The 13,909-nt window shown below is 39.1% G+C and overlaps 1 protein-coding gene across 1 annotated transcript; it reads right to left on the bottom strand.

Annotated features, from left to right (window-relative positions):
- Nucleotides 1–974: 974 nt before the first annotated feature.
- Nucleotides 975–7,583, bottom strand: PLSP1 (plastidic type i signal peptidase 1). The gene is made up of 10 exons (XM_089610521.1): nucleotides 7,376–7,583; nucleotides 7,061–7,195; nucleotides 6,131–6,985; nucleotides 4,569–5,337; nucleotides 4,395–4,451; nucleotides 2,528–2,940; nucleotides 2,086–2,223; nucleotides 1,587–1,673; nucleotides 1,426–1,493; nucleotides 975–1,336 (listed from the first exon to the last, which is right to left on the bottom strand). The coding sequence occupies exons 2-10, from the start codon at nucleotides 7,115–7,117 to the stop codon at nucleotides 1,213–1,215; spliced, it is 2,568 nt and encodes an 855-aa protein (XP_089466647.1). The 5' UTR covers nucleotides 7,118–7,195; nucleotides 7,376–7,583; the 3' UTR covers nucleotides 975–1,212.
- Nucleotides 7,584–13,909: the final 6,326 nt, after the last annotated feature.

Below are 13,909 nucleotides of genomic sequence, written 5' to 3'. Positions count from 1 at the left end.
TTTTTAAAAAGAAAAAAAGAAAGAGAAACGATGGCTGAAACTAACAACTTATGAACCATGGAAATGAGTTTTATTTTTACCAATGTTGAGAGGTTGGCGTTGGCTTGGTTTTTTTTTTTTTTTTTTTTTTTTTTTCAGAAGTTTTTTTTGGGTTTTCCGTAGAGAGAGTAAATGTATTTAGGTATCAAATTTAAATGAGTCGGTTACTCAGCTTTTGATCAAGAAGAAGTAGCATTCAGTTGGATCAACATGTAGCAGCATTGAGCTTTGAATTAACATGTGGGTTGCTTTGATCGTGAACACAATATGAGTATGACAATGACAACTGGCTGTCATGCACTACAATTAGTCACGTTAGCAGCCCAAAAACACAGCTTGAAATTTAATTTAAATTAAAGATTAAAAAGTATTAAATTGCAATGGTCCATGTTGAATTTTGTTGTGTTCGAAGCCCGTGGGTTAATCAACAGCCAATGAAAACAATTAAGCCAATGAATTTTGTTACTTTTTGTTATGTGGACATCAAATAAATTGTCTATCAACAAATGTATAATTTGCTAGAAGACAAAATACTGAGGACCTGCGTGGTTATATATGTAGATGTCATATATGTAGAGATCAAATTTGCTAGAAGACAAAATATTGAGGACCTGTGTGTGGTTATCTACACATATATGTAGAGGTATATATATATATATATATTCTTTTTCCTTCTAGTCTTTCTTCGTCCAAACAACACAAAGAAAATAAGACTTTCTTTTCTCTCCTATTTTCTTGGTTTCAAATGTAGCCTCAAGCACCCAGAATTGAAGTTTTCACAATGATTTAGTCTTTTTTTTATCATACCGAGATTCTCGACCACATGCTGCAAGATATTACAAAAAGAAACGCTATTATTTGAGTTTTCAACGAGAGCTTATGATATATTTAGCAGAATTTTAAACCTTGCATACAGCAATTCAACCAGAGTTAGATTTTCAAATTTGTTATTTTGAGATCTTATAAGCATATGAAGAGTAACATGACAATGTTATGGATCAAATACATCTCATCTTGGACGTGCTAAGGTCCTACTCAATCTCATGTTCGTAGCCTTTTTCTGCCGATTGACATGTTGTACTAATAACTAATGACATTAATACACTGGTTCTTCTGGTAAAAGTGATTACCAACATTACATTAATGGTAAATATCAATCAAGTGTACAATCAATTACTGAGTCATTGGAGCAGTGTCCACGGCACATCCGGTCTCAAGAATCGTTCCTCCGACTCGTTTTGGAGGCCAATAGCGAACCACAGATCTCCCTATTATGTTCTTTGCCGGAAGTGGACCCCTAAAAAATATTTGCCAAATTGACCAACATTACTACATATATACACACAAATAAATGAAAAGCTACCAAATTCGAAAACAAGCAATTACCAAACATGGGAATCGTAGCTGTTATTCCGATTGTCGCCCATCACGAACACCGAGTTTTCGGGTACGCGCTGCAATTTAAACCAAGCGACGCGTTATTCATTTCAATAATTTAATATATATGATTACCTTAAAAGTTTAAACCGAGTTATAAAGGGACTCACAATTGGTGCCATGTTATACTTGGGGGGCTCAAGGGTGAACTTTTCGTCTCTCTCTACACCATTAACTACAAGCTTCCCATTGCGAACCTGATACCAGACAGTTTTGCAAGAAAGAAAAAAAAGATACGTGATTCTAAGAAAAAAGGTAAAGAAGCTAAAGTCGACTTTTTGGTTGTCTATTTACAAGTAGCCCTTACTCAGTTATGCTTCCTAGTTTTTATGTTTGGAATGATGACCAAGCAAATAATGAAAACTGTATCATTTTCTACCCTTAGCTTCTTTCAATGCTTAGCATGATGTTAGTTTTTCTTTCCCCCGAGAAAAACATATTTGAATTGCGAACAAAATTATTAAAAAAAAAAAAAAAACAGGCGAGAAGATCTGAAGAGTCTAGTTACAGGTTCGATTGAGCTTAGATATTGCAATGATTGTTATTTTGCGCATAATCACTAAACTCAATATTCGAGAATCGTATTCGAATGGCAGATTAAAAACCCACCTCAACGGTATCGCCTTCCTTGGCAACAACCCTCTTGATGAACACATCCTCGTCGGTGTAGCCAACTCGTTGAAGCGCCGGCGGACTTTTGAATATCACGATATCATTCGCACACGGCTTTCTAAAATAATATGACACCTGTTCACATCAAGCACATGAACTGTGTTACCCACAAACAACCCTCTAAAGCATCTGAAATATTTTGCATTAGAACATCACGGTACTCATAACATTCCAGTTCTAGTTGACTCAAGTTAGGTCAAAATTGGCCGCAATTCAAGAAAATATGAATTGTGTTATCAATGATCTCAAAATCTTCAAAACAATAACAATTTGAAGCGCAATTGCATTTCTTGTACAACAAAAGCATTACGAGTTCATAGCATAATGAAGTACTCAAGCAAGCTCATTCATATAATTCAATGGAAGAAAAAGAGAGTACCTTCTCGGCAATAAGATGGTCTCCGACATCAAAGGTGGGATACATGGACAAGGAAGGAATGTACCTGGGCTCTGCCACGTATGCCCTAAACGCCAGCGACACCGCTAACGCCACGATCACCGTCTTCGCGTCGTCGGAGCTCAAATTCAGCCATTCTGGCAACAATCCACTCTTCTTCTCCGAATCTCCCTCGTCTCCTCCGCCGCCTCCTCCTCCTCCTCCGCCGCCATCTCCGGAGTCCTTGAGAGCTTCGCAGCGAAGAGTGCGGATATTGTGGGATTTGAAACGAGCGAAACTCTTCGAGGGTTTCGAAAAATAGGTTCGGATGGGAATTGAGGTTTTCAAAGGAGGTAACGATGAAGAAGAAGGTAAGGGAGAGTAGAGATGCAGAGACGACATTGCTGACTCTGTTTCTCACTCTCTCGCTGCTTTGGGTCTTCGCTTTTTCTCTGATCCTCTCTCTGAACTCAACGTCATTTTGGATCTGGAACTCTCTTTATAAACGACACTATTCTATTTTTTTCTTTTTAATGTCACCTATTGGCGTACAAACGACACTATTGAACTTTTCCTATATTTTGTGATTTGGACATGGTTACATTATTATTTTTTTTAGAGTGGTAGACATGTATTTCATATTTCATGTTTGTTTTCAAATTAATATTTTGTTATATGTAAATTTGGGAAATTATTAAAAAAAAAATATATAAAAGGATTATAAACATCTAATATTCTAAAAATAAAGGCAATTGTTATTATAATTTATTAGCGACGTTAATTCGAAAATATTTATATATTGAGAAGATATGTTATTGGATATGATCGGGGTACCTTTGTGGAGATTTCGTCGCAAAAGATCCGACGACAATTTTGATCAACTTATTTGTTTGACTTTCCAAATCCGATTTGAAGGAGGTTTTCAGCGAGATTTAAAGGACTACGAGTTGGAAGTCGAATTTAGAAGAACTAATTCGGTGCTAGCATATATTAGTCTTCTATTCACAATTTTCCCCACACATTCACTACATTCATTCGGGATAAATCGTTTGAGCGCTCTATTTTTGTTTGAGGATTTCTTATTGCACATTCTCTAACTTGAGTGCTCCGATACGGGTGTCTTGTGCGTATAAAAAGCAGATTATTTGTACATTTTCGAGGGATTAGAAAGGAATCGAAGAGATCCCGAACTTAGGGGGAACCTAAGTAGCGGTTGAAAAAGATAGACGTAAGTTAAGTTGCTAGCGAGAGAGTCGTTGAGTGTCAAACCTTATTGTACCATGTTATCGCAATAAATTTATTCGCACCCAAAAAAGGTCCACAAAACGTAAGCAAAACTTGCTGAACTGAGTAATCAATTCGTGTGTTCTTTTATTATTCTGTACTTATTATGTTCTTATTGATATCTCGTTAAATTTAGTTGTCTCATTAATTGTTGCAACATTTTATGAGATAGTTGCACATATCTAGTAATTTCAACCATTAATGCTATTTTTAGGAGACAAACTTTGATTTTATTGAGCTTTTACGGCCATGGCATTTTAACCATCACTGTATTTTTTAAAATTTGAATTATTACATTGAGCATGAAGTTCATTCTTCAAACTATTTTTAGGGAAATGGTAACAAAAATACTCAATGTTTAGACAAAACATTTTTTCATATACTCTTTTTTTTTCTTTGACAAAAATACCAATTTGAAAGAGGAATTACGATTCATTTATTAATACCAACTTGGCTGTAAAAAAAGAGTTGATACCAATTTGAAAGCTAAAGTCATATGATGATGTTTAAAACCCATTGTTTTACCAAAGTCTTGTAATGGTTGTATGAAAATGAAAGTATTACATTTGAGTTTGACTATATATACCAAGGAATGGACCAAAAAATAATTGTATCTGGTCTTCTGTTGTTACACCAGTATTATCTGTAGTATACAACATGATGAAGAAAATTACATGAATTAGGAGGTGTAAATCTTGAAACACCAAACAAGTCAAACAAATCTTTTCTTGAATCCCAAGAAACCCTCATCATCATCAGCTTATGAACACCAATCTACACGTATTTACAAACCTCCCGTGTCGGCCGGCCACAGCAAAGCCCTTCAATCCCTTCCGACACACCGCGACGCTCGACGCTCTCACTCGAAACGCGTTCGAGCTCGTCACAAAAAGAGACATCGCCGGAGATTTCAGAACCGCCCCTTTGGACGAGCACTCGATCGAGCCTTGGCTCTGCCTCTTGTAAATCGCCTCGAAAGACCCTTCCCCTTCTCCTTCTCTTCCCTCGAGGACCCTCTTGGCGTCGTCGAAGAATCCTATGGACCGCCAAGCCTCGGCGACGAGCTGCACCGTGTTCCTCGTCGGCGAAACGCCTTTCTCGGCCATGACCTTGAGAAGCCCCTCGGCGTTCCAGGGCTGCTTGGCCTCGCCGAAGCCCCAGACGAGGGTCTCGAAGGTCTTGAGGTTGGGTTGGACTCCGGCGCGGCACATCTTAGCGTAGACCCTCATGGCGGGGTCCATCTGGGCGGTGCTGCAATAGCCGCTGATGACGGTGGTGAAGATGACGACGTTGGGGGGCACGGTCATGAGGTCGAGGACGGACTCGGCCTTGTGGGCCCGCCCCGCCCGAACGTAGCCCTTGGCGAGGATGCAGAAGGCGTGGGCGTCCGGCTCCACCCCGGCTCGCTCCATGTCCTCGAACACCTCGTGGCACTTCTCCATCAGCCCCACCGAGCTCCACGCGTTCATTATCGTGCTGAACGTCACCACGTCCGCTTTCACCCCGAACTCTTCCATCAGCGACAATACCTGTCCCATTCCGTTTCCGCATTATCACATTTCATCATCTTTTTTGTTACTATCGCTAAATAAGCTTTCATTTTAGACGATCAGGATTCGATTACAGACGGGCCAGACCTTTGTCTAGGGATCCAAATTGAAATGGCCTCTAATCTTAGAAAAAAAAATTATTCAAATTTTCATTTATTTTATTGGGATTTTTAACTTATTTGTAGATAATTAGGACCGAAATTTGGATTATTCGTCTTTGGTTCCATTTAGGTCGGGGGCAAACCTTACTTGGCCTTCAAGCTTGAGAAACACTTATTTATTTTTAACTTATTTCTAAATAATTGGGACCGAAATTTCGATTATTCGTGTCTGGTCCTGTATAAATCAGGGCAAACCTTATTCGGTCTTCCAGCTTGACTCACAAGTCTCTCCAAAAAGACATCGATTTCAAGAGGGGGAAAAAAAGTAGCTGACCTTACTTGGTCTTCAAGGTTGAGAAACGCTTATTTCTTTTGACTCACAAGGCGGATTTTCAACTTATTTCTAAATAATTGGGACCGAAATTTCAATAATTTGTCTTTGGTCCCATTTAAGTTGGGGGCAAACCTTACTTGGTCTTCAAGCTTGAGAAACACTTATTTATTTTTAACTTACTTCTAAATAATTGGGACGGAAATTTCGATTATTCGTCTTTGGTCCTATATAAGTCAGGGCAAACCTTACTCGGCCTTCAAGCTTGACTCACAAGTCTCTCCAAAAAGACATCGATTTCAAGAGGGGAAAAAAAGAAAAGAAAAGAAAAGTAGCTGACCTCATCGACCCCATCGGGGTCCGTGACGTCGAGAAACCCCTTGATGAGAGAGTTAAACACGACGAGATTCGGAGCGACTCCCAAATCCTTCATCCGGTACACGAATCCGAGAGCGTCCTCCGCGTTCCCTTCCTTGCAATACCCGTTGACAACGATCCCGCAAGTCCGCTCGTTGGGTCGGACCCCATGGTCGAGCATCTCCGAGACGACCCCCTCGGCCCGAAAGGCCTCCCCGCTCTCCGCGTAGGCCCTCGCGAGCGTGTTGAACGTCACCGCGTCGGGCCTCACCCCCGCCCCGACCATCCTGCGAACCGTCTCGCGGGCCCGGCCGATCTCGCCCTTCTTGCACCAAGCCCGGACCACGATGTTGTAGGTCCTCTCGTTGGGCCTCGCGGTCATGAGGCCCAAGAGCCTCTCAGCCTCCTCGGGCCGGCCCGCGTTCCCGTAGCCCTTGATGAGCGTGTTGAACGTGCTCGTCGTGGGCTTGCAGCCGTGATCCTCCACCATCCTCCGCAGAGTCCTCGCCGCAGCCTCCGTGTCCCCCGAGTCCGTGAACGCGTTGATGATCGCGTTGAAGAGGATCGAGTCCGGCTTCGTGCCGCTCTCTTCGAGGCTCGCGAGGACCGACGGGATCGCCTCGAACCGCTTGAGGCGGGTCAGAGCCGCCACGAGGGTCGTGTACGTCACGATCGTCGGCTTGTGCCCATCTTCCATCAGGGCGTCGAAGATCGGGTGGACCTCGCGGGCCCGCCCCCGCTCGATCAGACCGTTCATCAGCTTCGTCCTCGATCGCACGGCCCGGCAGCTCTTCTCGCCCTCGCTGCAAGCCACGCAGACCTTCTTCGGCATTGCCTCCTATGAAAAATATATATATTATACACTTTCAACGATTTAGTCAGAAGAAGAGTTGGTTGATAGTTTTTGTGGTACCATTGTCGCAGATGTATGATGAACCGGTTTGTTGCTGATTATTGTGCTCTGGCCCATGATAGTCTCTCACGCAGCCTCAAACTGTTGATACTAAGCCACCTAATTACTTCTTTGGAAAAAAGGGTCAAACTTTGACTGCCATAGAAAAGAAAGGAACAGAGTATTTATCTCTACCCACTTACTCAGCGACAGCAAATTTGAAACCCAACCACTAAACAATATCTTGATCAAAAGTGGAAATCTTAATCCTAATTTGGGAATTCTCAAAATGATATACATTCAGTCCAAACGAAGAAGTGGTTGATCGTCATGTACCTGCTAAGGTGTGCATTATTAGGCTGGTCTTCTTGATCCTGGTCTTGTGCATGTAGAAGAAGAAGAAGCCCATGAAGTGGGAGATTAAGAATTATATTCGTATATTGTAGAATAGTGGCAATGTGTTTGTGTTGTGACAATCCATCGGAGATTCTTATCCACATATATTTCTCACATTCAGATTTTCTTGGATAATTTTTTAGGCTCTACAAGTTATCAGACAAGAATGACTTTTGGGTATTTTTTGTGGCCCATATTAAGCCAAGGCAGCTATGATACTTGAGCTCAAAATTTGTAGCACTTTTTAAATTAAAAATGAAAATCTATGGCATGCTATCATAAACAAAACGGCGTCGTGTTCTTCTACGTAATATTAAAAAGTTACAAAACCATTCTTTCTTTTTGCCTTTTGAAAGAATCTGGTAGACTGGTACACTTAGCTTGTTTTACATCGAGGTGATAACATAAATGTGGTTATTATGTACGACTTCCAAATAATGTCAGATAAATAAAAAAACTTGTAGTATTTAATTAACTTAGATATGAAATAATTGGTAAAATATGGTTTGACATTGAATTTTTTTTTTTTTTTTGCTAGTTCATACTTTATATGCTTTTAGAAAAAGAAATTACCATTATTCATTTAGTATGTAATTATGTTCTACTGCTTTTGGAGAAATGATTATATTAAGCCTGAAATTAATATTTGGTAATTGCGTATGTTGTTTATTCTGAAACTGTAGATTTTGTAGTTAATTTAAGATAATAACTTAAAAAAATACGGATTGAACTGTGGGTCAATACCTAGAGCCCAAGACAGGCCTCCTATTGTCAATAAATTGGAGCAAAAGTTTTTTTTTACTGGATAGGGAACAAAGAGAGAATGGAATTTGGTGGCCATATTGCATTCTGATATTGAAGCGGCTGATGAAGGATGCGTAGCAATAGCGAACTTTGCAATTCTTGAAATTATGATACTAGCAAAACGAAACAATATCAACACTAAAGATGAACATACTTTGCTAGCTAACAATGCGGAAATATTTACAGATTACCCTTGGGGGAGACTTAGTTTTGAGGCTTTATGTAATTCGATGAGAAAATCTGCAAATTTTGTCATGAAATTTAGGTTCTTACGTCCACTTCTGGCTTGGCTTACGAAGCGATACCTGATTTCGAAAAGAAACGATATGCAGAAAGGACAATATTTCATATGATTCCAAGGATGTTGAAATAGACATACTACAAGAGTGTCGGCTATGACATGCTATGCAAAAAGACTTTCAATAATATGGAGGCATGCAAATGTTACCTATTCTTAATTGTAATTAATATTAGCTATTAAGTAATTTTTGGTTTTTTTCCATAGGTTGATATGAAGTGGGTCCATACTACAGAATAGGAGCTCGCAACATGATACCCTCAAAGAGAAGATATTAAAGAAGATGAGCAACCCGCGGTCAAACAAGATAAGGGAAAAGGCAAAAGTTACGCTAGTAGTTTGGATTCAAACACTGAATATCTGAAAGAAAAAAAGCAGTAGATGACCTTAGTAATGGGTTGATTTATGCTATAAACCATATCCATAAACTTGAAACGGAATCGAAGATTGTGAAGATGAAGCTAGAAACGATTGAAGACGAAGTATCGGAAATAAAATTTGGTGTATCTTACTATACAAATTTTATCAAATAATTACTAGTATAGGGCAGCGTAGGGAAAGAAAATGCATAAGCGAATGAATGTAGTGACCACACTTACTGCAATGGTAAGAAAATACATTTTATATGTCTTATTGTTTGTTTTTGGTTAAATTAATAGTTGTTAATCTCCCTAAAAATGTCATAGAAATTTGGTGGGAATGATGGAACAATATATATTAATGAGAAAAAAACACCAGAGACTAATATGGCAGATTCTTCAGTAAGTATAAAATGGTTAATGGTTAATTTTGTATAGTAATATACTTATTGTGAATTTGTTTTTATTAACTTATCATATGGTTTGTATAGGGAAATAATGACAGATATGACTATGTAGGAAACTTTACTTCCAAAGCAACACCTAAAACAAAAGTAATCAGTATTTTAATGTTTTAAATGTACAAAAAGTATTAGATCTATAATCAAAATTTTTTTATGATAACTGTAGGAAACATTGTCAACAAACCAGCCGAGAACCCCTAAAAAGCTCAACTTACGTTGACGAACATGGAAAAATGTTGTTGTTTAATATCATATACATTATGTCACTTAGATGAGTGTATTTCACTAATATATTATTGAAAAATTAGACGAACTAGCCATGTCCAAACGTTTAGATTGCAAAATAGCCAACCTTTGAAAAACTTTTGCAGAATAGTCAATATGGGTGAGATGGCAAATCAGACGTGTTCTTTCTACCTAAAATGCCCTTATTTTTTTAAACGTTGGTTTTATATAAACGTAAAGAATCAAAATATGAAAAAGTCAACCAATGATCCACTTTAAATGCTTGTTTAACAGAATTTCCACGTTTAAATATACACGTTCAGATTTGAAGAGACTTTTCCCTCACGCCCAGCCAAACGCTCGGTCTCGCGCGCCCCGTCTCGTGCGCAGCACCGGCCTCGCTCGTCGGTGTCCCAGCCGTCCCAGCGCTAGGCCTATCCTGGTTGGGGGCTCCCTCCTCGGCGATCCCGCGCGCCAACGCCCTGGGCGGGCTCGGCTGCCTGCAGAGCCTGGTCGGCCGCGCCGCCGGCCACGCCGGGTGAGGCCCAGTCGCCCGGAGGAGCATCGCCCGAGCCAACCACCTCGATGAGAAGGGAAGACTTATCTTGATCTCCGGAGAGCGCATTCCCCCTGCCCCCGCCGTGGCCGTCGGCGCCACCGGTGCCGCGCCGTCGTCCACCCATGTTTTTGAATCAGGTATTGAACGATTTATAGGTTTTTGTTATCTGTTTTTATGTTTGATATTTGTACATGAATTAAAGATCTTGTTTTCAATCATGTTAATTTATGTTAATTCTTGTTAATTGTTGTTGACGATCTGGTGTTAACGATTTCAATCCTGTTAATTTATGTTAATTGTTGTTATTTAGAGCTTTGATTGAAGATTTTTCACTCATTGATTCATGTATGGAACGATTTCAATCCTGTTAATTTCTGTTAATTGCTGTTAATTTATGTTAATATCTGTTAATTTCAATCGCCGGTCTCGCTTCAAATTTTTTTTGTTTGACTTTGTTTTTGAATTTTTTCTCGTGCGTTGTAGGTGTGGTTGCGTGTTGGTTGGCATTTATCGCGGTAGATTTCTTAGATACGCATCATTTATCACGGCAGATTTTTTTAGTTGACATTCATTGCCTCCAATTTTATTTGTTTCTTTTTTTGGACGCGGGAATTTGATTTGATATTACTTAAATGAAGGGCAAATTTGTATTTTTTAACTGTTAATGTGGTATATTGGCTACACATTAAAAATAAACCAAAACTTGGCTATTTTGACGATTACAACGTTTGACTTTGTTATTTAGCTCGGGCTCCCTATACAAAATGTAGATGCGGATCTTCATGGATAGACTAGGCGGAAAAATTCCAGACGTATCTTTTGTAAGTAGTTAATAATATACAATTGATGAATACATGTTAATAATTGATAATGTTATCTTATTAACAAACTAAAAAATCATTTTCAGGAAATGCCGACAGATAAAAATGCAAATCCGATGATCGTGACCTAAAACAATAAAGGAATAGCCAGTTATCTTGTTGTTTAAATTATCTTTTACTATAATATGAATTAATAATAGCAGCTGTGGTTTTATTATCCAGGAAGTAAACACGACTCAAATTACAAATTTAATGGCCGTGACATCAAACCAAAGCAACAATACGGAAATTGTAAGTGGCATAATTTCCATTGATAAATCATGTTTCTAATATTTTATAATAACTTTATGATTTCATTACTCAAGATAAGCTAGCAAATGTTGTTATTAATCCGGTGAGCATGACCTCGAACAAAGTCACTGAAACAAAAATTGTAAGTATTTTATAACTTGTAATACCAGATAAGTATATGAAATTAATAATTTGTGATACAAATAGGAATTGTCACTGTTGTTGGGTGATATAAAAATAACCAATTATAGCTCCTCACAACTGTTGCGGTTAAACGACGATCATTCTTGATAATTGGAGAACCATAATTGACGTTGACACATGCTCGGAGGATATTTAAAATTTTAAAGATCTTATAACAATTGAATTGATTATTAACCATAATATTTTTAAAGAATTATATGAATTTTGTAACGATGATAACTATATAACTACACATAATATATATATATATATATATATATATATATATATATATATATATATATATATATATATAAACTCACACTCTGCATAGAGGGATATAGGGATATGCAGTCAAGAGAAACAATTACGCGGGATGGGCGCTTAACACCCTCCACAAAATCTTGTGTCAAACTTTAATATATAAAACATAACTAAAAATATACAAAATTAATATTGTTCCTTCTAGGGGTGTTCATGAGAACCGACAAACCAAACAACCCGATCATCCAAACCAAACCGCACTCTTTTCTAACCCGCCTCATTACAACCCGAAAAATTTTGGGTTGAAATCAACCCAACCCGCAAGTGTTTCGGGTTGGTTTGGTTTTTGATCGTCATGAGATTGGGTTGAACCAAACCAACTCGATCCCGTTAAAATAAAATAAAAATTTATAAAAAATGAAAAATGTTATCAAGGTAAAATAAAAAAAAATACACCATATGCTTTATGGTTTTAAAATAAAAATATAAATGCATTTTTAAATTAATTAGTTATTTTGTAGGTGTATCTTTATGCTCATGACAGTTGACAAATAGATAATATAAGTAGACTCAATATTATCTATTAAGACTTACTTATATTCAACAACTCATTTTTTTTTTATTATTTTACAGATTTTTCACGAGGTCTAGATTTTTATGGAGTGTGAAATTTGAGATGAGACATAATTTATTTATTCTTAGTATTTGCATGATTTGTTTTTTTTTTTATGAATTTGATTCAACGTTCTATTTTGTACTTTTGTTGTGACAAATTAACCCGAACAACCCGACTTAAACCACCCCAAATAAATCAAACCAAACCAACCCGATTAATATCGTTTGGTTTTAATACCATAAACGGTTTGGATTGGGTTATAAAAATGACAAACCGAAGATTTCGGGTCGGGTTCATAAAATGTACAAACCCGAATAACCCAACCCGATGTACATGCTTAGTTCCTTCTATAATATTTGGGGGCTTCCTTTTAGATATATAAGGATAATATCCTCTTCTCCTTCAACTTTTATGTAGATTAAAAAAAATATTGGGTTTCCCTCTCTCTCTCTCTCTCTCTCTCTCTCTCTCTCTCTCTCTCTCTCTCTCTCTTACATTCTCTCTCCGACTTTTTAACATTGGCAATACCTAACTAGCGAAACCTCTAGAGACGGGAAAGACTCTTCAAATTTTAACAACATGGATAAGAATAGCATCACTTTTGGATCTCAAGTGGATGAAGAACAACAGCGAGAGCTTGCAGCAACACTAGGGGTCCAGGTGGCCGAGAACTTGGACCATTATCTCGGACTCCCAACATTCTCATGCCGTCGGAGAGTGGAGCTGTTTACTTTCGTCCTCGACAAGGTGTGGAAGAAGATAAAGAGCTGGAAGGGTGGCCTTTTCTCGCAGGCCGGGAAAGAGGTTCTTCTTAAGGCGATCGTGCAAGCAATCCCGAGCCACGCCATGAGTTGCTTCCGCCTTCCCAAGAGCCTCATCTCCAAACTCCACAACCTCATGAACGCCTTCTGGTGGGGCAGCAACAAAGAGAAGAAGAAAATCAACTGGGCTAAATGGGAGACGCTATGTAGACACAAAACCAAATGCGGCCTTGGCTTCCGGAACCTCGAGGACTTCAACCAAGCTTTCCTTGCAAAAAAAGCGTGGGATATTATCCGACACCCGGATCGCTTGGTGAATCAAGTCCTCAAGGTATGTTATTTTCCCGATAATAATATTCTGGAGGCTAATGACGGGTCAAATGGCTCCCAAATCCGGAAAGGAATTCTGTGGGGCAGGAAACTCATCGAAAAAGGTTCGAGATGGCGTGTTGGAGATGGAGAACAAGTGGATATTCTTAGAGACCGATGGATCCCGAGACCGAAGCTGTTCAGCCTCATCGAGCCCCCTCCACTCCCTTGTGAGATGAGGGTCGCAGAATTGAAAAATTATAATGGAGGTTGGAATGAGGTTTTGGTGAAGGCGATGTTTACACCGGTAGATGCGGACATGATCCTTGCGATCCCCACCAGCAGCGTTCCAGTCCCAGACAAGCTCATGTGGCACTACTCGACGGACGGCGAGTATTCCGTGCGGAGCGGGTACCGGGTGGCACAAGATTAGAGAGAAGAAGCGAGTGGCTCGGACCCCAATTCTAGCAACTCTTGGTGGAGCGTGCTTTGGGCCCTAAACCTCCCCCCGAAAATTAAG

Source organism: Urtica dioica, chromosome 4, assembly GCF_054948205.1.
Source record: "Urtica dioica subsp. dioica isolate 48M chromosome 4, U.dioica_male_clone48M_v1_H2, whole genome shotgun sequence".
Lineage (NCBI taxonomy): Eukaryota > Viridiplantae > Streptophyta > Magnoliopsida > Rosales > Urticaceae > Urtica > Urtica dioica.
Note: the sequence above shows the minus strand (reverse complement) of the source record. Positions and strands in the feature narration are given on the sequence as shown.